This window comes from Martes martes (genome assembly GCF_963455335.1).
Source record: "Martes martes genome assembly, chromosome: 16".
Classification (NCBI taxonomy): Eukaryota; Metazoa; Chordata; class Mammalia; order Carnivora; family Mustelidae; genus Martes; species Martes martes.
This window is the reverse complement of record NC_137904.1, coordinates 59,050,358-59,070,993: the sequence shown is the minus strand read 5'-3', so window position 1 is coordinate 59,070,993 and position 20,636 is coordinate 59,050,358. Positions and strand designations below refer to the sequence as shown.

At 55.7% G+C, this 20,636-nt stretch overlaps 1 protein-coding gene across 1 annotated transcript; it reads left to right on the top strand.

Moving 5' to 3' along the window:
* Positions 1-4,046: 4,046 nt before the first annotated feature.
* Positions 4,047-18,650, top strand: FADS6 (fatty acid desaturase 6). The gene is made up of 6 exons (XM_080826449.1): positions 4,047-4,297; positions 4,797-4,963; positions 13,891-14,071; positions 14,704-14,891; positions 15,941-16,120; positions 16,706-18,650. Exons 1-6 carry the CDS (start codon positions 4,135-4,137, stop codon positions 16,853-16,855), a joined length of 1,029 nt encoding a protein of 342 aa, XP_080682575.1. The 5' UTR covers positions 4,047-4,134; the 3' UTR covers positions 16,856-18,650.
* The last annotated feature ends 1,986 nt before the right edge of the window (positions 18,651-20,636 follow it).

Here is a 20,636-nt window from a genome sequence, read left to right as displayed (position 1 = left end):
CTGGGATCATGACCTGAGCCAAAGGCAGAGGCTTAACCCACTGAGCCACCCAAGCACCCCTTTTTCCATTTAAAAAGAGAATCTGCCTTCCTGTTTTGTTTTTGCCTTTTTTTTTAGAGGTGTCATTTTTTAAAAAATATTTTAATTATTTATTTGACAGAGATCACAAGTAAGCAGAGAGGCAGGCAGAGAGAGAGGGGAAAGCAGGCTCCCTGCTGAGCAGAGAGCCTGATGCAGGGCTTGCACCCAGGACTCTGGGATCATGACCTGAGCCGAAGGCAGATGCTTAATGACTGAGCCACCCAGGCGCCCCTTGTTTATGCTTTTGTCAACTCTACTGAGGTATAGTGAACTCTAATAAAACACACTCATTTTGAGGGTCCAGGTGGATGACTTTAGAGCAACATACGCACCCACGTGAACACGACCACGATCAAGATACAGAACATTTCCATCCTCCCCGAAAGTTTCCTCACGTCCCTTGGCAATTACTGCTCCCCACCCACCCCTCCCTGGGCAACTGCTGATTTGACTCTATCGCCATGTATTAGTCCTGCTGTTCTTGAACTTTCTAGAAAGGGGATCACACAGTCAGTACTGTGTTGTCTGGCTTCCCTCCCTCGGCATTCGGTCTGTGGATTCGGGTCAGTCCATCCACAGGGTCGTCTGCCCCATTTGCCTGTTTCAGGTGCTCCTTTGTATCCGGTGTGTTGTTTCAATGTATCCATTTGTCAACCCTCCTGTGGATAGAGGTTCCAGCTGTTTCCAGTTTGGCTAGAATGAACAAGGTGGCTAGGATCATCGAGAAACACGTTTCTATGTGGACACCTGTTTTTATTTCTGTTGGTTTCGTAGCTGGGAGCTGGATTGTTGGGTCATAGCGTAAGTGTGTATTCAACCTTATAGGAAACTGCCAAATTATTTTCCAAAGTGTTGTACCACCTTGACCTCTCATCAACCATCAATGAGAGGTCAGTTGCTCCGCATCTCCTAGCCCACGTGTAGTGGCCATACAGTAAGTCTGAAGGGTTACCTCACTGGGAGTTTTAATTTGCATTTCCCTAAAGACTAATGATGTTGAACATCTTTTCTCGTGCTCATTAGCCATTTGTACATTTCCTTTAGTGAACTATTTCAGTCTTCCTGATTTTGTGGGGTTTTTAAAAAAAGATTTCATTTATTTGATGGAGAGAGAGTGTGAGAAGGCACATGCAGGGGGAGTAGCAGGCTCCCCGCTGAGCAGAGAGCCCTGTGTAGGTCTCCATCCCAGCACCCTGAGATCATGACCTGAGCCGAAGGTAGACGCTTCACCGACTGAACCACCCAGGTCCCCTCAGTCTTCCTGATTTGGATTTTGATTTCCCTCTCTCCCTTCCTACAGCGCCCCTCCCCTGCCATCTACATCTTCAGAACCCTCTTATTTCAGGGTACTGAAACAGTTTTCAAATTAGTCTCTGGTACTTCAGTGGGCTTCTCCACTGTGCCCAGTGACCCTTCCCAAACACACTACACAAGTCACTCCCTTGCTCTAAAGGCTGCTATGGCTCCCCAAGCCTGCAGGAACAAGCCCCCATCTCCCAGTCTGCCATTCTCTGTGCTTCCAGCACCTGGTCCCAGCCTTTCTCTCCCGCCTTCCCTAACACTTTCCCAACCGTCTCTATGTCTTGAAGACCCAGAATGCTTTGCGCTCTTCCTTCTCAGGCAGGTTTAAGTCTGTTCCAAGTGAAGTCTGCCTCTCTCCTGGGAGGCTGCCAGCCAGCCCTACACCTATGGGGATTCCTGGCTCCTGAAGCTCTTTTTTTTTTTTTTAAGAAAAAAAATTTTAAAGACTTTATTTATTTATTTGACAGAGAGAGAGAGATCACAAGTAGGAAGAGCAGCAGGCAGAGTGAGGGGGGAAGCAGGCTCCCCACTGAGCAGAGAGCCTGATGCGGGAGTCGATCCCAGGACCCTGAGATCATGACCTGAGCTGAAGGCAGAGGCCTAACCCACTGAGCCACCCAGGTGTCCCCCCTGGAGCTCTTCTAACACACATTTGCCTCTGTTCCTGTTTGACACTCAGCATCACTTAGATGGCCAGAAGGAAGCGAGGGGCTTCAGAAGGAAGAGGGGGGCTTCTTGGTACTTTCTTCCTACCTTGGTAGGAAGTTTCCTAGTTTATATGATAAAAGCCATGGAATTCCATCTTTACAAAATAGTATTATCATACTGCATATTAATATCAAATATGCTTTTAAAAACTGTACATGTCCTATCCCTGAAAATTCTAGTATATCTGGGAGGAAGGGACGTGGAGGTAGGGTAAGGTGGGGGGAAGACACCTCCTCCTTCTCTGTCTTAAGAATATGATATAAAGGGACTCCTGGGTGGTTCAGTCAGTTAAGTGTCTGACCTCAGCTCATGTCATGATCCTAGGGTCCTGGGACAGAGGCCCATGTCAGGCTTCCTGCTCAGTGGAGAGCCTGCTTCTCCCTCTTCCTCTGCCCTTCCCCTCCTCCCCCACTCCCCTACTCATGCATGCTCTCTCTCACTCTCTCACTCTCCCTCTATCTTAAATAAACGAATAAATAAATAAATCTTAAAAAATAATCTGATATAAACAAAAGATAATTGAATTTGAAGGAGACACCCTGGATTGGAGTTCCCGTTCTGCCATTTATCGACTTTAGGGTGGATACTGGGCAGATCAGTTCATCTCTCGGGGCCTCCATGGATTAGGCGGGGATGATATCATCCTTGCAGAGTTGTGGGAAAACATAAAACTTAATAAGGATGTGCAGGCCAATGATGAAACACACCCACGTGTGTGTCTGTGTGTGCGCACCTACATGTGGTGAGAATTGATCTATTAGATGCTAGGCCCTTGGAACACTGACCTGGTCAAGAAATCTTAACCTTTTACGCAGAATCAGAGGGAGAAGCTCATAGGAATTCGTGAAGGGAGATGTCACGGTAGACAGCAGGAGTCAGGCATTAGAGTCCCTACCCTCCTCACAGGGCTCTCCTCCACCTCTCTCCTCCTCCTGCTTTTCTTTCTCCTTCCCAAAGATCTCCTCTGAAATGCTGCTGCCCTTGCCATGCCAGACCTCATTTTGAAAGGGACCCAGTATGAAACCAGGGGGAACGTAAACCCAAAGAAGACAAAGGCGAACAGAGCCCCAGATGCCGGGACGGGAGTCTGCAGAGCACGGAGGCTTGTGCCCAGAGGACCTCCAGCAGCTCTGGGTGGGGCCGCCGGGATGGGAAGGGGCTAGGACCGGTGCTGCTCCCAAGGCAGGGGGGTGGGTGCTGTTTGCATGACCCTGAGCGCCCCTGAGCTAGTGGAGTTGCAGAGGGATCCACCTGGAATGATGACCTCTGAGTGTCTTTTCTCTAGAGTTATGCCTCTCTCTGTGGTTGTTCCTTTTAGAGTTTCTCACTCCGCTGGACTGGACAGCCAATTCTGCATGGGTCACCTTTGCTAAAGTCGAGGACCAGAGGGACCCCCCCACACGCCATCTGTCTGGAGAGAGTGAGTCCTTGAACTTTCTGCCCCACAAATTCAAGACCGTTTCTGTGCCAAGAACCGCTCTAGTTACTAAAGACGCAGCCTGAGCCTGAGCGCAAAGGTTAGGGGTCGGCAGACGCCAGCCCCGGGTCCCATGTGGGAATCCGCTAAGCGTTACTAAGAAAATACACGGCTGGGGGATAAAAATGCCACAGCGGACTCGAGAGGGTGCGGGTTCGGGGACGGGAGAACGCGAGGAAGGTGTCTGGAGTCAGGCGGTCAGAGAAGGCCCTGGGGGGCTCTCCAGGGGGGTCTCCGCGCCACCCTCCTCCGCGGGGTCGCCGCGTTCCCTCCAGCCCCGGCTGGTTCTCGCTCCTCGCCAGCGCGCATCCGCCCGCTCCTCCTGCGGCGTTTCTGGTCTCTCCAGCGGGGAAGGCGACCCCGGGTCGTCCCGGGTGGCCGCCGCGCGCCGCAGGAGGCGCTCGGGTGCCCGGCGCGCACCGTGACACCGAGGGCGGGTGGCCCCGGCTGGCGCGTGACTCCGCCCCGGCCCGCCCCTGCTTGTGCGCCGTGCGCCTCGCGGGGCGCCGCAGACGGTCCCCGAGTCCTCCTGGGTCGCCCTGGTGGCCGCCGGGCGCGCGGAGCCAATGGAGGCGGCTCCGGACGCCCCCCTGGGGAACGGCGGGGGCGAGGCGCTGCTGGGCGAGCTGGAGGCGCTGGTCCGGGACGTGGAGAGGGCGAGCTCGTGGTGGGAGCGCCACGGCGTGGACTGCGCCATCCTCGCGCTCAGCCTCCTCGCCTTGCCGGCCGGTGAGGACCACGGGACAGGGTGACAGGGGGCCGGGCTGCGGCCGCGGAGCGGGGTGCGGGGTGGGGTGGTGGAGAGGCTGAGGACTGGGGCATGGAGGAGATGGTGCGTGCCGGGGACCCCAGGAAGGGGGGGTTCATCCCAAATCCGAAAGTCTGGTGGCAGTGTCCTGCCCTAGTCCCCAGAGGAAGGGGCACTGGAGGAGGGAGAAGGCCCGAGGGCCTGAAGGGCGGTCGGGTGGGGGGAGGGGGAGTTGCGAGGGATGAGAGGGACTGGGGGAGGGGAGGATGTTCCATGGGGACACCAGGGATGGGGTTTCCCCTGGACCTTTCCTGGTTGGGACCTGACTCACTCTGCCTGTGGCAGCCCCCGAACCCCTGGCCCACTTTGGCCTGGGCCGTAGGGGTGGGGGTCAGGGTATTTGGTCCCAGATCTCCAAGAGCTGGAGGAAAACCCTGCCTACCCCCCTCCCCCCATCCCCATTCTCCTTCCTCCGTACAGGCTTCTTATGCCTGCGCTCTGAGAATGTTGTGGCCCTCGGGCTGGGCATTGCCATCCTGGGGATGAGCCACTACACACTCACTGTCAAGGGCAGTCACCTGGCCACTCACGGGGCGCTCGCAGAGTCCAAAGCCTGGAGCAAGATCTGGGAGCTGTTCTTTGTGGAGGTGAGCCTGGCTGGGCTGCCCCTCGAGAGGGCAGAGGGCGTCCACGCTGGGGGGCGGAGAGCTGCATGAGGAACGGGTGCGCGTCCCCCTACGGCAGGGGACCTGGCCTGGGCACCCCTGTTTCTCCAGGGGGCATCTCCTTGCCACTCTGTGGCACAGGACCCAGTGGACCCGGCTACAACCTTTGAGGCCTCCTGGTTTCACAGTCAGGGAGTAAAACGTGAACCCCTGACAGAGAGGGAGGGGGAACAGGGGCCTGACAGCGTCCCAACTCTGGACCGTGCACCCCTCTGACTCCTGGCAATGCAGAGCCAGCCTGGGGAGGCCCCTGCTCTCCTGACCTTTGCTTCCCCTGAACTGTTCCCTCCTCTTTCTGCTTCACGGGTTTCCCCTACGGACAAAGCCAGCGGCTTCTGGCCAGGTTGTCCTTTTCTCTGGACTGGAGTCAGGACTTTCTGGTTCCTTTGTGCAACTCGCCCCCTCCCCGCCCCCTTCCAGGTACATCCTCACCTGGCCGCCCAGGTCCCTTAGGAGCAAACACGAAAGCGGGCACCAGAAGCAGTCCTTTTCTGCCGTGGCTTACCGTGACCAACGAACTCAAATAGTAACTTGATACAATTTTTAAAAAGATTTGATTTATTTATTTGTCAGAGAGATAGAGAAAAAGCGAGGAGAAGCAGACTCCCTGCAGAGCAGGGAACCGGATGCGGGGCTCGATCCCAAGACCCCGGGTGAGATCATGACCTGAGCTGAAAGCAAACGCTTAATAGATTGAGACACCCAGGCTTCCCAGACTTTATATAACTTTATTAAGGTCTCTACACGCACGTGCAGACCCACAGATGGCATTTCATAAAGTTATACATTTCCTACCTAGGGTTCTCCATTCCCCCCTCCCCTCCCCTCCTCTCCCACCGACACACATTTCTAACGTGCTAACAACAAGAGAAGCCCAGCAGGTTTCCGGTCTTCAGGGTCCATTTCAAGTGGCTTCCCTTCCCAGGGAACCCCTGGGCGCTGGTGCTCCCTAGACTCTGAGGCCTGGAGGTGGGGTCAGATGTCCCATAGCTTGTAGTCACGGGGAGAAGCAGGGGACACAATGGATAGAATGAGCTCTGTGTGGCCCTTTCAAAACTGTCCTGTGTGCCAGGAGCCCTGGGGGCAGCGACGGTGAGTAGGTATTGTGGATTTTGGACTAAGTTACAACAGGGGATTTGGCGGTACAGAGAGAGATGACTGTGTCCTCAAAGTTCCCAGCGCAGCTGAATGCCCGGGAGGCCCGGGCTTGTTGGAGGAGAGCGCACCCCCCCACCCGCCCCTCTACTCCCCAGGCTCCCCAGCGGAAGAGCTGGCGTGGATCACAGTGTCTGACCCAGGCAGCTTGGTGGCTTCAGGCTCTCTTGTCCCCACGAGCCCCAGGGCGGTGGCCTCACCTTTACCTCTTTGTAGGTTCAGCTCTTGGCACGGGGCTGAGCTCTCGGTGGGCATTTCATCAGTATTGGTCGATGATGACTCTGCAGGTGACGTGGGGACAAGGTCCAGGGAAAGCCGGCTAATGAAGGGTCACCATCTAGAGGCCTAGGAGTCCTTTGTGGTGGGGGAGGCTTGGTTCTTACCTCCAGTGGAGACTGAAGCAGGATGTGTTTTTCTGCCCCACACTGTGTGGTTTGGGCTACGCCCCTGGGGAGGGTCTGCTTTCCAGTGTGGGGCGGGGGACTCCCCCTACCGCTGGCATTAGTGGCGCAAGTGGGGTTCTTAGGGAGGGTGCTGGGCCTGGCAGCCAGGCAGGCGCTGGCTTTGGGGCACGGCGGCGGGGGCAGCCACATGCGCAGCCCTACTGGCCACCTGACCGGGGCAAGTTACTTAATTCACGGTTGGCTTCCTCATCTGATAAACAGGAATCATAATATCACTGGCTGGTGGAGCCCGTGCGAGGCTTAAGTGGGACCACGGAGATCTGGATTTAGGGCCTGGGCCTGACTCTTGGATTCTCACCAAATGTTGGGGTTGCTCTTTTTTATCTGGAGGGAACGTGAGGTCCACTGCAAGGAGAGGGTTAGCGGTTTTGTTGTTCCGGTGCATTAGTGCTGCTTGTGTTGAACAGAGGCCTCATGCATTATGCAAAGCTGGACAGACCAAGTGTGTGAGTGTGTATGTGGGCGTGTGTGTGTGTGTGTGTGTGTGTGTGTGTGCTGAGGGCACTGTTTGCTGAGGCTCTGGCCCACCCCCTGTTCTCTGCATGGCACAAAGGTCAAGTTCTCGCTCCCCGGGACTCTCCTGGACCCCTGACTCCCCACTTCCGCCATGTCCTGTTATCTTCACTCTTTGGTCCTTCTCTCATTGGCTGTCTGCGCTCTGCCCAAACCTTGACCCTCAGGAGCCATCATCACTACAGAACGACCTAGTTCTCTAGTCTGGAGCCCCAGGAGACAGCGAGTGTCACTGGTGTCCCTGGTCACCCAGCTTTGGGCAGGTTTCTCGCAGGGTCTGCTGGCTTGAGCCAGGGGTGGGACAAGGGCCAGGCCCTTTCTGACCACTTGGATCTGGGGGGAGGGGCAGGCAGGATGGACAGGGCGGTGACATTCTGGTTGCTGTTTCATTGAGGTATCCTCAGTCATACACAGCTGCCCACACTGGAGTGAACTTCTTTCCAAAGACCCACTTCCGGTCTGCAGGAGAAAGTTCTATTTCTCTTGCTAGTGAGTCTCTGAAACCACCCCCCCCCCCGCCGCCTCGTCCACTGATGGCCATGGCCTTCCCCGCAGGAGCACCTGCCCCTCTTTGTCCTATGTTCCCCAGGAAGGCGGGGGCAGGGTGGAGGGGGGCTGGGCCATCCTTGGTTTAAATCCCGCAGCTTGGGAAGGATTGACTCCCCCAAATCAGAGTGTTTTAAGAACTTCCCCGTATTTCACTCGCAATCAAGATGCTTCCTGAGTGGGGAGGAACAGGTCAAGCCAGTCACTAAACTCTTTAGTGTGTCTCAACTTCAAACCCTCCTTCTAAAGTCGCCTTTGTGCTGCCGGGCTGGAGTCACAGCTGGTCCCGGGGAAGCACAGGGAGCCCGGCTCTGCCCTGGGGGAGGGGGTATCACACAGGGGACTTCGTTGGTCCCGTGTAGTGGTGGAAACAGAGCTCAGAAACCTCAGCCTGGTCCTGATTCTTGAATGTTCTCAAGTTCAGTGTGGCCATTTTCTTCTGGGCTCCCTAACCTTTCCTCTGTCTGCACCTGAACCCTGAGGGGTATTAGTCTGAGTATGCATGACTATGAATTTTTAATTTTTTTTAATTAAAAAATTTATTTGGAGGGCAAAACTAGATCTGTAGTACAAAATATACTTTTATGAAAAAAAAACCCCACAAACTTCAGTTTCTAAATAATTACAGATTCACAGGACTTTGCAAGAATAGGACAGAGAAGTCCAGTGCACCCTTCACTCAGCTTCCCCCATTAGTTACATTTATAATCTTTTTTAAAAAAATGTATCTATCTATTTATTTAAGGATTTTCTTTATTTAGTTGGCAGAGAGATGCAGTGAGAGAGAGAGCACAAGCAGAAGAAGAGGGAGACGCAGGCTTCCTGCCGCTGAACAGGGAGGACGATGTGGGGCTCGATCCCAGGACTCTGGAATCATGACCCGAGCCAGCCGCTTAACGACTGAGCCACCCAGGCGCCCCCCCCCTTTATTTTTTTTTAAGATTTTATGTATTTCTTTGTTTGTTTATTTTAGAGAGAGGTCAAGCAAGTGGGGGGAGGAGCAGAGGGAGAGGGACAAGCAGATTCCTCGCTGAGCGTGGAGCCCAACTGGGGATTCGATCCCAGGACCGTCACATCGTGACCTGAGCCAAAATCGAGAGTTGGATGCTTAACCCACTGAGCCACCCAGGCATCCCTTTTTATATAATATTTATATTTATATAAGTGACGCTAGTGTAAGTGTCTTTCAATAGCCAAACCAGGAAACTGACATTGGTACTGTGTGTGTGTGTGTGTGTGTGTGTGTCTGTCTGTCTCAGCCATTTTATCGTGTGTAGATCTGCCAAATGGAGTTTCGAGCAGCCCCCCACCTCACTGACCCCAGCTTTGGTGTGGCTTCCTCAAGGATGAGCTCGAGGACTCTAGGAAGGGGGGGTCTCATGGCAATTCTGACTCTTGTGGGTCTGTAGAGCCCGGCTCCTGGTGGTGGGGACCGCCGTGGTCTCCCATGTGGCCCCTCAGAGGCAGAGGACCCCGGAGCAGGCCCAGGCGAGTACGGATGGCAGCCCGAGGGTGAGGACTGCAGCCTTGAGGGAAGGGCTCAGGGAGAGGAAGGCCTGGCAGCAGCTGCCCAGCTGCGAGGACGCCGGTTTGAGGAGGGGCTTCGGGGGCTGGGACAGCGTCTGTCCAGGCTGAGTGCCAATGGCCGAGCAGTGCTCCCCACATCACTGAGCTTCTCCTCCCTGCCAAGCCCTCCGCTGGGTGCTGGGGACACAACGGTGACCCAGACCTGCTTCTCATTCCCCAGGGGCTCTGAGTCAGGTGGGGAAACAGATACATATGAATGACACGGAAATAATAAAAAATCCTGATTATATCAGCCGACACTTACTGGGCGCCTCCTGGGAACTTCACACGAATTACTGCCTTTAGTGGGCACGCCTCCCCGTAAGGTGGAAGCTGTTATTACCTTCACTTCGTAGATGCAGAAACACGGGTCTGGGAGGATCAGCCGCTTGGCCAAGGCTGCTCAGCTCATGGTTCGTGGTGCAGCCCGGGACGGGGCAGGTGGAACGTGACAGGGAGCAGGTGGTGTGAGCCCGTGAGCACAGAGAGAGCGTGACAGGGACACGAGGCCATATCTCCAGACATCTTTGCCGTTGTGACTGATGTGTGTGTGTGTGTGTGTGTGTGTGTGTGTGAGACGGGCACCTCGTGCGTAGAGGTCAAGGGTGCATTTGGGATGTGCCTCTACAAGAAAAGAACTGGTTGTTTCTCTGAAATTTGAATTTATCTGAGTGTCCCGTACATGATCTGACACGCTATTGCCGAGCCCCGGGGAGCCCCAGGGCCCCCCAGGGCCCCCCCTCCCCCACTGAAGCCAGCATGAAGGAGCTGCTGAGCTCCTGGGAACCGGTGAGAGAGGGGCCAAAGGGAGCCCAGGGCCTGTCCTCCATGAGAGCAGCTGGCCCAGGGACAGCCAGGCGCCTTTCTTTCCCATCTGGTCATGCTTGTTGCCCCCTCGTCCCTGCGTCCCTTTCTGGAGGGATGCCACCAGCCACCACACCCTAGCTGCCTGCTCCACCACCCCCGGCCCCCCCAGCTAGAAACCTGGTCATAGCCCTTGATCCCTCCTGCTCCTCCCGCCCTCCCCCTTCCCAGATCCTGTCCCTCACGCCCCGCCTGTCCTGTTCCCTTTCCAGCAGCCGGCAGTCCCTCCCCTGTCTTGTCCTGCCCCTCCCTTCCAATCCAGTAGCATGACCTATTTATAACCCAACTTTGACTGCACCATAATTTTATCAGGATGCATTTTAATCCTGCAGAGTATTGTCTGTTTTAAAAAATTAATTAAAATATTCAAGGACATGTAAGAGATCAAGGGCCTCTCTTAGGTTCCAGGAAGAAAATGGGGACCTAGGGGCGAGGTAGGAGGAAGATGTGTCACTGTGGGCTTTTTGAATTCCGAATTATGTAAACATATTACCTATCCAGAAAATAGGTTTTCTCGAACCGCTACCTTAGCTACTCATTATCTTTGGGCACCGGCAGAGGTCTGAGGAGGCTTCAGTGCACAGACCGGTCAGTGAAGGAAGTGACTGATGAGAGACTTGGGGTCCCCGATGTTTAGCAAGAGGACTTACAATGGCCCTTGCCCCACGCACCCTCTGGCCACTTGCCTCACCTGAGTGCTGCTAAGAGATTGGGGCCCGTTAAGTCTTCCTGAGGGACACAGAGTACGGCCACCTCAAGAAGCAACACCAGCCTTGAGGCCCCTGGCTGGTCCAGTCGGTGGAGCGTGTGCCTCTTGATCTCAGGTTGGGTAGAGAGATCACTTTATTTTTTTTTTTTAAGATTTTATTTATTTATTTGACACAGAGAGAGAGATCACAAGTAGGCAGAGAGGCAGGCAGAGAGAGAAGGAGGGGAAGCAGGCTCCGTGCTGAGCAGAGAGGCTCGATCCCAGGACTCCGAGACCAGGACTGGAGCCGAAGGCAGAGGCTTCACCCACTGAGCCACCCAGGTGCCCCGAGAGATCACTTAAAAAAAAAAAAGAGAGAGAAAAAGAAAAAGGAAGGAAGAAAGAAAGAAGCAGCACCAGCCTTGAGACTTCTGGAACCCTCCCCCGGTGTCCGTATGGAATCCTCTCAGGCAAGACCTCTGCCTAATCCTGGAGAGCAGGCCAGTCTGTTTCGCAGCTCCCCGGGCAGCACTGGGCCTCTCCCCTGCCCTCCGGTGTCCGTGCACGGGGGCCAGGCTGCGGTCTGCCTGCCGTCCTCTCTCCCAGCTCAAATCCACCCCCTCCTTTCCTTTAGGGAAGGAACATCCAGATGGGATTAAGAATTCCAGTGTTATGGAAATAGCCCCAAATCTGTTCTTATTCACATAAAAAGGCCCACCACACACACACTCTGGAAGTGTGAGCTGAGTCACACGTAGCTTACTCGTCCCCCCAGCCCCCACTTCCATCCTGGGGTCTGGCCATGTAGCTGAGTGGCTGACAGAGGACCCCACCAGGTCCCTGGGGGCCAAGTTCTTTTTTTTTTTTTTTAAGATTTTATTTATTTATTTGCCCGGGGGGGGGGGGCAGGGCGCAAGGAGGCAGAGCTGCAGGCAGAGGGAGAGGGAGAAGCAGGCTCCCCACTGAGCAGGGAGCCCGATGTGGGACCTGATCCCAATCAAGTCCCCTAGCCGAAGGCGGGCACTTAACCAACTGAGCCACCCGGGTGTCTCCTGGGGGCCAAGTTCTTTACCATGCTCAGTCCTGCTCAGGCGCGGGGTCATTGGTGGCAACGCTACTCTGAAGGCCGTGGGCTGCCGGTTTCTGTGCGCAGAGGGGGAGCCTGTTGTGCCAGAAGGAAAGGCAACGTTGCGCCCACGCAGCCTGCAGGTGCCATGGGCCCTTAAAGCAGAAAAGCACGGAAGGAGCAATTCAGAACAGTTGCTTCTTAGGGCGCCTGTGTGGCTCAGTTTGTCAAGTATCTGCCGTTGGCTCGGGTCACGATCTCTGGATCCTGGGAGCCGGGATCAAGCCCTGTGTCAGGCTCCCTCTGCTCAGCGTGGACTCTGCTTGTCCCTCTGGCTCTCCCCCCAACTCGTGCTCACTCTCTCAAATAAGTAAATAATATATTTTTTTAAAAAAATACATGATTTCTTTAAAAGAATAAATAAAAACAGTTGTTTCTTCTGATTACATGGGATAGAACCTTGAGGTTCAAAACACACACTGCGGGCCTTGGATGGAGGCAGGCTGGCCTCGGATGATGTCCTGCCAGACCCCAGCTGCAGCCCCCGAGCCCACCGCTGAAGCCTCTGCTGGTAACTCGGACCCCCCGTGTGGCCCCCGTGGGCGCGTGCCCTGGAGACCAGCAGGCCTGGGCTGGCTACCTCGTTGGAGAGCAGAGCGCTTCCTCCTGCTCCAGGGGACCGCACAGCGACGCTGCGAGGGGTCGACACTTACCTTCCCAGCCTCTGCCTCCCGAGGGGCCCCGGGTAGAGCTGGTTTGGTGGACGGGTCTCTTGTAAAACCGTGGCAGTCACGTCACTAGCTGTGGCCCTCGGTGTCCTTCAGAGGGAGCGTCCGGCTACATTTTTGTGCCATTTCAGTCCAAGGGAGAAAGTCCCTGCAGGCGGGGCATGGAGATGATGTCGTCCCCAGTTTGTCTTCTTCTGGCTTTGCCTCTGCTGCCTGGACCCAGAAGCCCGGGTTTCTGCTCACTTGTAGTCAGCGGCTCGTCTCGGGGGTCTTGTGGCTTATCTTGGGTGGATTCTGGGTTCCACTCCTCCCTCTGCCACCTTCCTGAGGGACCGGGGGTGGTCATATGGCCTCTCTCTGTGTCAGTTTCTGCTTCTGTCAACTGTGCATCATACGGCCTCTGACCCGCTAGGCTTGGAAGACAGAACGGTTCGCCCCTGCAAAGTGCAGGACATGGGGCGCGAGGCTCACTGTGATCGGAACTGGGAAACTCCTCATGTTCTTCTGGAAACAGGCGGGCAGCCTCTTCCATAAAATTAGCCGAATCTTATGGCCTGGATAAAATATGGGAGGAGGCTGACATCTGCGTTTTAATTTGCGTATATCCGCGTAAGAAACACCTTTGTACCTCTTTTGCCTTCAGAATGATGGCCCTTATTGGAGTCCCGGAGCTGGAGCCGCTGTCCGGTGGCTGCTCCTGGGCAGTTTGGAAGAATCCCACAAGGGCAAGGGTGTGTGCCAGATGAGTCACTCCTGGGGAGAAGTTCACACTTAGCCCCCACTGGGGCACCTTGCCCTGGGTGCCACCCTCACTGACAGACCGCTCCTCACCCCTCCCCTTGCTGCTGGGGGCCTTTGAATGCACAGCAGCCCTGCGACGACACGATGTTTCCAAGAGCACCAGGCACGACGTCACTGCAGTTGTTGCTGTACCTGCGTCATGTCTGATCTTCCCGACGGCCCCCTGAGGCTTGCAGGCTTGCCTGGGCAGTCGGGGGCAGAGTGGCAGTTGGGGCCCGGCCTCCCACCTCCAAACACCCAGCATCGCCACCACGCCAAGTGGACGCTGCCACTCCGCTGTCACGGACACCCGAGCGCTGATGGTCCGATTAGCTCGGGGAGAGATGGGGATGTAGGGCAGGAAGGCTCTGGAAACGCAGGATCCCAGGGAGGGTGGGCGTTCTTGAGGCTCGCAGAGGTCCGCTCTGCTTGACCGTGCATGCCATGGACCCCGGTGCCCTCTCTGACCCCTCCTCCAGGTCTGCTCGGCCTTCAGCGCAGAGTATGCCAAGTACGGACACGTCAAGATGCACCACGGTTACACCAACGTGCTGGGCCTGGGGGACTCGAGCACGTGGCGGCTGCCTTGCCTCAACCGCTTTGTGTACATGTTCCTTGCTCCTCTCTTGATCCCCGTCATAACCCCGCTGGTGGCAGTCGGTGAGTACTCCGGGGCTGCGCCCTGCCCAAAGCGGGTTCCTTACTCCCCTTCCTGCCTTCCTGGAGGCTGCTCTCGGGACAAGGGCTGGGAGCCCCGAGTTAAGACCAGACACTTTCTGAGATAGCCAGGCAGGGCGGAAGGAGCCTTGCGCCCAGGGCCAGGTCTGGCTCTGCCGCTTACTGGCTGATGGCCACAGGCAGGTAACATGACCACTCTGACTTGGGTTCTTACCTGGTCCTCAAGGTGGGGTGTGAAGGCATCGTGAGGTCATAGACGTAAAAATACCTCCCGGATGCCTTGTGCTGTATTGCGTGTGAGGGATCGTGATATCATGGGAGCACTACCATTTGGTGGCAGGAGGGGCTGGAGGGCAGCCAGCCCTGGGTGCCATCCCTGGATGGCGCTGACCACTTCTTAGCAGAGTGGCTTTTGTCACCTTACTTAATGCTCTGCTTCCTTATTCGTAAGAGGGGCGAATGGACTTTTCGGGGCTGTGAGGATGAACAGATCGCCAGTTAGCCCACAGTTAGCCCACTAGCTAGCACCCACGGGCCAGCAGGGAGCCGGCTTTGTGGGATCTGAACCTCACCCCTCTCCACCCCCACACTCGATTTCTTGCTCCCTCTGGCAGAGCGGCTGAGGAAGGTGGAGCTCAGGTCCGCTGTGTGCTCGCTGGGCCTGATTTCCCTGGGCCTCTACGCTCACTACTGGCTGCTTCTGAACGTGTCTGGCTTCAGGAGCCCCGGCTCGGCCCTGCTGTGCATGCTCGTCACCAGATCCCTGCTGGCCCACCCTTACCTTCACGTCAACATCTTCCAGGTGAGGCCTCCTCGACCTGGACCGCGGGCTAGACTCGGGGTTCTAGGGCAAGAGAGAGAGGCATTGGCCCCCCACCTCCCGCCCCCACCTCTCTGTGGGTTATCACAGAGTCTGGGTTTCAGGTAGAGAGTTTGCTTCTCTTCACCGCTGGCTTCCATTCACCATTCACGTGTGGATCGGGGATGGAAGATTTAAGAAAATTCTCTGCCTAGGGCACTTGATGAGGTCCTGTGGAGACATAAGTGATTAAGACCCAATCTCCTGCCCTCAGGACACTTACTATGATAGGCCCAAGTGACATGAGCTGTGGGCCATCACCGAGCCCCAGTGCAGGCCACGAGGCCGGAGGAGCCAGAGATGGGAGGTCTTCATGGGAGGCTGGGGGCTCAGCGCTCAGATCCAGGGCCATTTCCATGGGGACGCGTCTCTGCTCCCTGCACATGAAGACGAGACGGGTGAAGGTGAGAGCATCCTTCACGCCCCCGTCCCAGTACTGGCCACGCTGCCCGTGGTGGCTTCATCTCGGAGTGCACAACTGTGCATGCTGCCCGGCCGCCTGCCCCCTCCCTGTCCTGCTGCAGCAGGCACTCCCGATCACTTCCGAATCCCTTAGAGGAGGTGCTTATCCATACTTGTTGAATGCAAACTTTGCACAAATTTGATCTTGAACCCTGAGCAGGATTTTGATTAGTGAAAAGAGAGAGAGCAGAGAAGGTCTCTCCAGGATGAGACAAAGGCATAGAGGCATGAGAGCGAGCGGTGGGCAGTCATGGGCAATTCAGGACCATGGGGTCCAAAGGGGTGTCCAAGCCAAGCTCCTCCTTGTACAGATGCAGAGAGAGGCCCAGAGATGGGTGAGATGGGGCTTGGAGCACAGATAGGAGAGTCCCCACCTCCTCTCGCCTCTCCAGGTCCCACCAGAGTGGGAGTGAGGGAGGCAGAGGGACCCACTGGGTCCTCAGGTGGTAGGCAAGGATGTCCGGGGCAGGGCGGGGAGGCCCAGGGCTGCCTGGCCTCGGCCGAGGGTGTGACCCCCGTGTCTGTTGCAGCACATCGGGCTGCCCATGTTTTCCCGGGACAGGAAGCCCCGGCGGATTCACATGATGAGCCTGGGCGTGCTGAACCTGCCCCGGCTGCCCGTGCTGGACTGGGCATTCGGCCACTCCCTCATCAGCTGCCACGTGGAGCACCACCTCTTCCCCTGGCTCTCTGACAACATGTGCCTGAAGGTAGGTGGCGGTCGGGCTGGCGGGCTTGTGATGAAGGGGCTATCTGAGGGCAGAGGCGAGTGCAGCCCGGGTCCCCCAGCTGGCCTGGTCAGAGGTCCCCTGAAGGCCAGCCCTGTGCACCAGCAGCGGTGTGCGTTTCCCATCACAGACTTGTGGGTTCCTTACTCGCACTGCGACTCTGGGCAAGTTAACTGAATGTCCAGGAGCCTCTGCTTCCTCGCCTGGGTGATGAGAGTAAGCAGTGCTTGTTGGCAGGCTTTCAGGGTGAAATGAGACGGATCTGAAATGCTGGGCACGCAGGCCGTGCTTGGCAAAGGGAACTACAGCTTTTATCCCCTCTGCCAAGGAGGACTGTCATACAGTTGGGTACCCTGGTGGGGAGGAGGTGGGGGAGAAGCTCCCCCCTTTCCCTTGCCTCCTGGGAGGGGAGAGGCAGGAACTCCCCCTGCCCCTAGGCTCCTCCAGAGCCTCATGGGACACTGCGGTGACAGGAGCTTGGGCTGGGAGGAGGAAGAGCCCCGCGGGAGGAGGGAGCTGCCCCCAGTCCTGGCTCAGCGGCCCCTCCTCTTGTCCGTCTCCTGGCAGGTGAAGCCCGTGGTGTCCGGGTTCCTCCGTGAAAAGCAGCTGCCGTACAACGAGGACTCTTACCTGGCTCGATTCAGGCTGTTTCTCAGTCGCTATGAGGAGTTCATGGTGCAGACCCCTCCCATCACCGAACTGGTGGGGTTGCAGTGAGGGGTGGGCCGCACAGTCACCCTGCACCCCCTCCCTGGCCCAACCCTAGCTCTCTTGCTTCTGCTAGCCTGCCCTCACTCCAGGAGGGCCTGGGCCCTCCCCCAGTGCGGTGGCTGGGTTGCTGGTGGTGGTGGAGTGGGGAGGCACCGGGGCCAGTGAGGCGGAGTGCTCCAGCTGGGATTTCTGGGGATAACCTGCCTTGCTTGCTTTTCTGGGGTTTGAGGGATATCCGGGGAAAAGGAGTAACAGCGGCTGGGCGTTCTGGTCAGTTTGGACCTCAGCCGACCTTATCTCAGGGCTAAACAGCTGGGTTCCTCTCCTGCTGTGTCTGAGCCTCCACAGGGTTAAGGGAAGGTGATGGGGGGGGGCCTGGGCAGGGGGAGCCGAGGAGAGAGAAGGGTCAGTCCCTCAGTCAGGGCCTCCCACGTGCCAGGAGAGCCCACGATTGGCCGGCCACTGCTTCTTCCTGTGTCCTTTGAGGCTCTGGCTGCTAAGGAGCCCTCTCCCCGGGGACCACAGCGGGAGGTTACCTTTGGCAGACTTTCTGGGTGTCTCAGCTGGAGAAGCCTCTGCAAGCCACAGGCTCGGCAGCTCCCAACACCTGCAATGTCGGGGAAATCAAAGTGTGTGTGTTTTGTGGGAAGAGCACTCCAGGGGAAATAAGGGCATAAATAAGAGTGTAAATAGCTTTGAGCTTGACCTTGGCTAGTTCCAGCAAAAGTCGGCTTTGTTCCATGATGTTTAGAAGGGGCGGACCTGAAAGAAGTATCAACTGCAAAGAGAGAAATTACTGGTAGAGTAGCCGAGGCTGGAGGGGGATATGGGCTCAGGGTCTGGAGGACAGACAGGCTTAGAGGGGAGAGGAAGGAGGACAGGGTGCAGGTACAAGGACTTGGAGTCAAGAGCAGTGCTTGGCTGTGAACAGGTGCCTGCAGCCTGGGAGGGAGGCAAGGATCCAGGGCGTCACCGATGCCAGCCAGAGGAGGGAGGCAGTGGGCTAGAGACACCACTGAGAGTCAGCCGGAAGTGGGCAGCCTGGAGTGAGGGCTGGGGGCCACCCGAAAGAGTGGCTGAATGACAGGGCACAAGGATGGGCCCAGCTGGAGACTGAGGGAGGGACAGAGGAGGAGGCCAGGCCTATGACAGGAGCCCAGAGCAGTTCGTTCAAAGTAGGGTTTCTTACGTGAATAGTACTGACATGGCCGGATTGTTCTTTGTCACTGGGCCCCGTCCTGGGCATCCCAGGATGTTGAACAGCTAGGGAGCTTCTGCCCACAGGGATGCCAGGAACCCATGTTGTGACAAACATGTCTCCAGACATTGTCAACTACCTGTCCCCTAGGGGGCGACATCATCTCTGGTTGAGACCATGCGAGTCGTGTTCTGAGCACACAACTGCCTTGTTTCCCAGTGAAGCCTTTGGGCGGGGTGGAGGGCACACCAGTGCTGCTGGTGGGGCAGCTAAATGCGGCAAATGGGATGCACAGAGGGGTGAGACAGCAGGCCGCGCCATCCTCTAAGCCTGGTCCCAGACGACAGCCCATCTCCGGTCCAGATCTACTCCCTACCCCCCTCTTCTCCACCCTGCCTTCCTAAACAAAAGACCGCAGCTTCTGCCGGGCGCCCTTCCTACAGCGAGGGCTCTCACTACTTCTGAAACTGCTCCTTCCTTCTGCTCCTTCGGGGCCCGGGGTGGTAATGGCTTCCAGCTGTTGGTAGCCAGGGGTGCTTCCCCATTCCCTTGATCCTGCCCACGCCTCTGTACAAAGTTCCTTCATTAAACTCTTTTCAGTCAGCCCTTCTGAGCGTGCCATCTGTTTCCTGCCGGGAGGTGGACCGATAGAGCCGAGTTTTGGATCCAAGCAGTCCTCTTGGAACAGCAAAGGGTTGGCAGCCTACCCAGCCTACTGCTTTGCTATACGTTATTACTGCTCTTTTGAAATCCATTAGCAGCTCAGAAATGGCCCTCAGGTCTGGGTATGGGATTAATCAAACTGCTAATTCTCCACATGAAAAAATGCAATGTCAGTAAAGTTCCCCTGGCACAGTCCTGGCTAATGACCAAAACCATCCTAATCCATACCGATGACTCATTGTTATTGATCCGGGCCTGAGTGGGGAATGGGCAGCCCCTGTTCCAGACCTGACAGCATCACAGGAGCCTGAGAACAATGCACTAAGGATGTGGGCTGGGAATGCATGGGGCTTGAGAGGGAAGGCAGAGGTGACAGGAGAGCATGAAGCCCTCCCTGGACTCTACAGAGACCTAAGGTCTAATTTACAGAGGTATATGGGAGGTGATAATATTGATGTTGATGATAGCTAACATTTTCAGAACTTATAGCAAAGATTTTTTTGAGAGGGGGGAGGGAGGGACAGAGGGAGAGGGAGAGAGAGAATTCCAAGCAAGTTCCACACCCAGCTTGGAGCCCCATGCAGGGCTTGATCCCATGACCCTGAGATCATGACCTGAGCTGAAACCAAGAGTCGGGCACTTAACCGACTGAGCCACCCAGGTGCCCCCAGATAGTATTTTGGGCTTTGTGGACCATACGGCCTCAGTCACAACTACTGAAACACAACTACTCAAAGCACATTGAGCCACAGAAAATATGGAAAGAAATGAGCATGACTATGTGCCCATAAAACTTCTTTTGAAGTTTAAGTAACTTTCACATGCCACAAGATACTATTCTTCACAATTTTTTAACCATTTAAGAATGGAAAAACATTAGCTTGCACTAGTAGGAAAACAGGTGGTAGGCAGCATTTGGCCTGCAAGCCATAGTTTGCTTTCTCCTGGTCTAGTGGGACAGGCACAAAATACAATGACTTAGTAAAAACCAGAAGAGTATTTACTTCTCAGTAGGAGAGACGGGAAATGACAAGGAGAGACACATGTCCCATTTCTTGATTTCTTGAACTAGATGCTGGTTTATATGTTAACACCTTGTCAGTATACGTTTGTGATTTGTGCACTTTTCTGTTAGACTTCAATAAAAAGACAATTAAAAATGGGGGCGCCTGGGTGGCTCAGCGGGTTAAGCCTCTGCCTTTGGCTCAGGTCATGATCTCAGGGTCCTGGGATCGAGCCCCACATCGGGCTCTCTGCTCAGCGGGGAGTCTGCTCCCCCCCCCATTACCTCTCTACCTGCTTGTGATCTCTGCCTGTCAAATAAATAAATAAAAGATCTTTAAAAAAAATGATAAGGCGGGTGCCTGAGTGGCTCAGTCGTTGAGCATCTGCCTTTGGCTCAGGTCATGATCTCAGGGTCCTGGGATGGGCCCCGTGATGGGCTCCCTTCTCAGCGGGGAGCCTGCTTCTCCCTCTCCCACTTCCCCTGTGTTCCCTCTCTCGCTGTCTCTCTCTGTCAAATAAATAAAAATCTTTTTAAAAAAATGATAAGGCAGGGACGTCTGGGTGGCTCAGTCGGTTACGCGTCTGCCTTCTGCTCAGGTCATGATCCCAGCGTCCTGGAATCCGGTTCCGCACCTGGCACCCTGCACAGCGGGGAAGTCTGTGGTCTTTAATTTTGATCTCTCAATATAGTTTGCATTAAAATATATTTTACCGTAATTACTGGGGTTTTGGGGGCCCCCTGAAATTCTGCACCCGAAACCCGTGCCTTAGCAGTCCAGTTGGGACGGAGTGGTGGATCAGCTCGGTCCTTAGCACCGAGGGCAAGCCGCTCCTCCTCCCATTTCTTCACCTACGTGAAGGGGAGGGGAGTGAGGCGGAACTTGATCTCGAAGGCTTAAAAAAATGCCTGAAAAAAAGAAA

Bases quoted from the DNA above. Each gene is read 5' to 3' on its own strand.
- FADS6 (XM_080826449.1), top strand. From the start codon at position 4,135: ATGGAGGCGGCTCCGGACGCCCCCCTGGGGAACGGCGGGGGCGAGGCG. The intron at 4,298-4,796 runs GTGAGGACCACG...TCCTCCGTACAG, and splicing joins CCTCCTCGCCTTGCCGGCCG to GCTTCTTATGCCTGCGCTCT. The intron at 16,121-16,705 runs GTAGGTGGCGGT...GTCTCCTGGCAG, and splicing joins CTGACAACATGTGCCTGAAG to GTGAAGCCCGTGGTGTCCGG.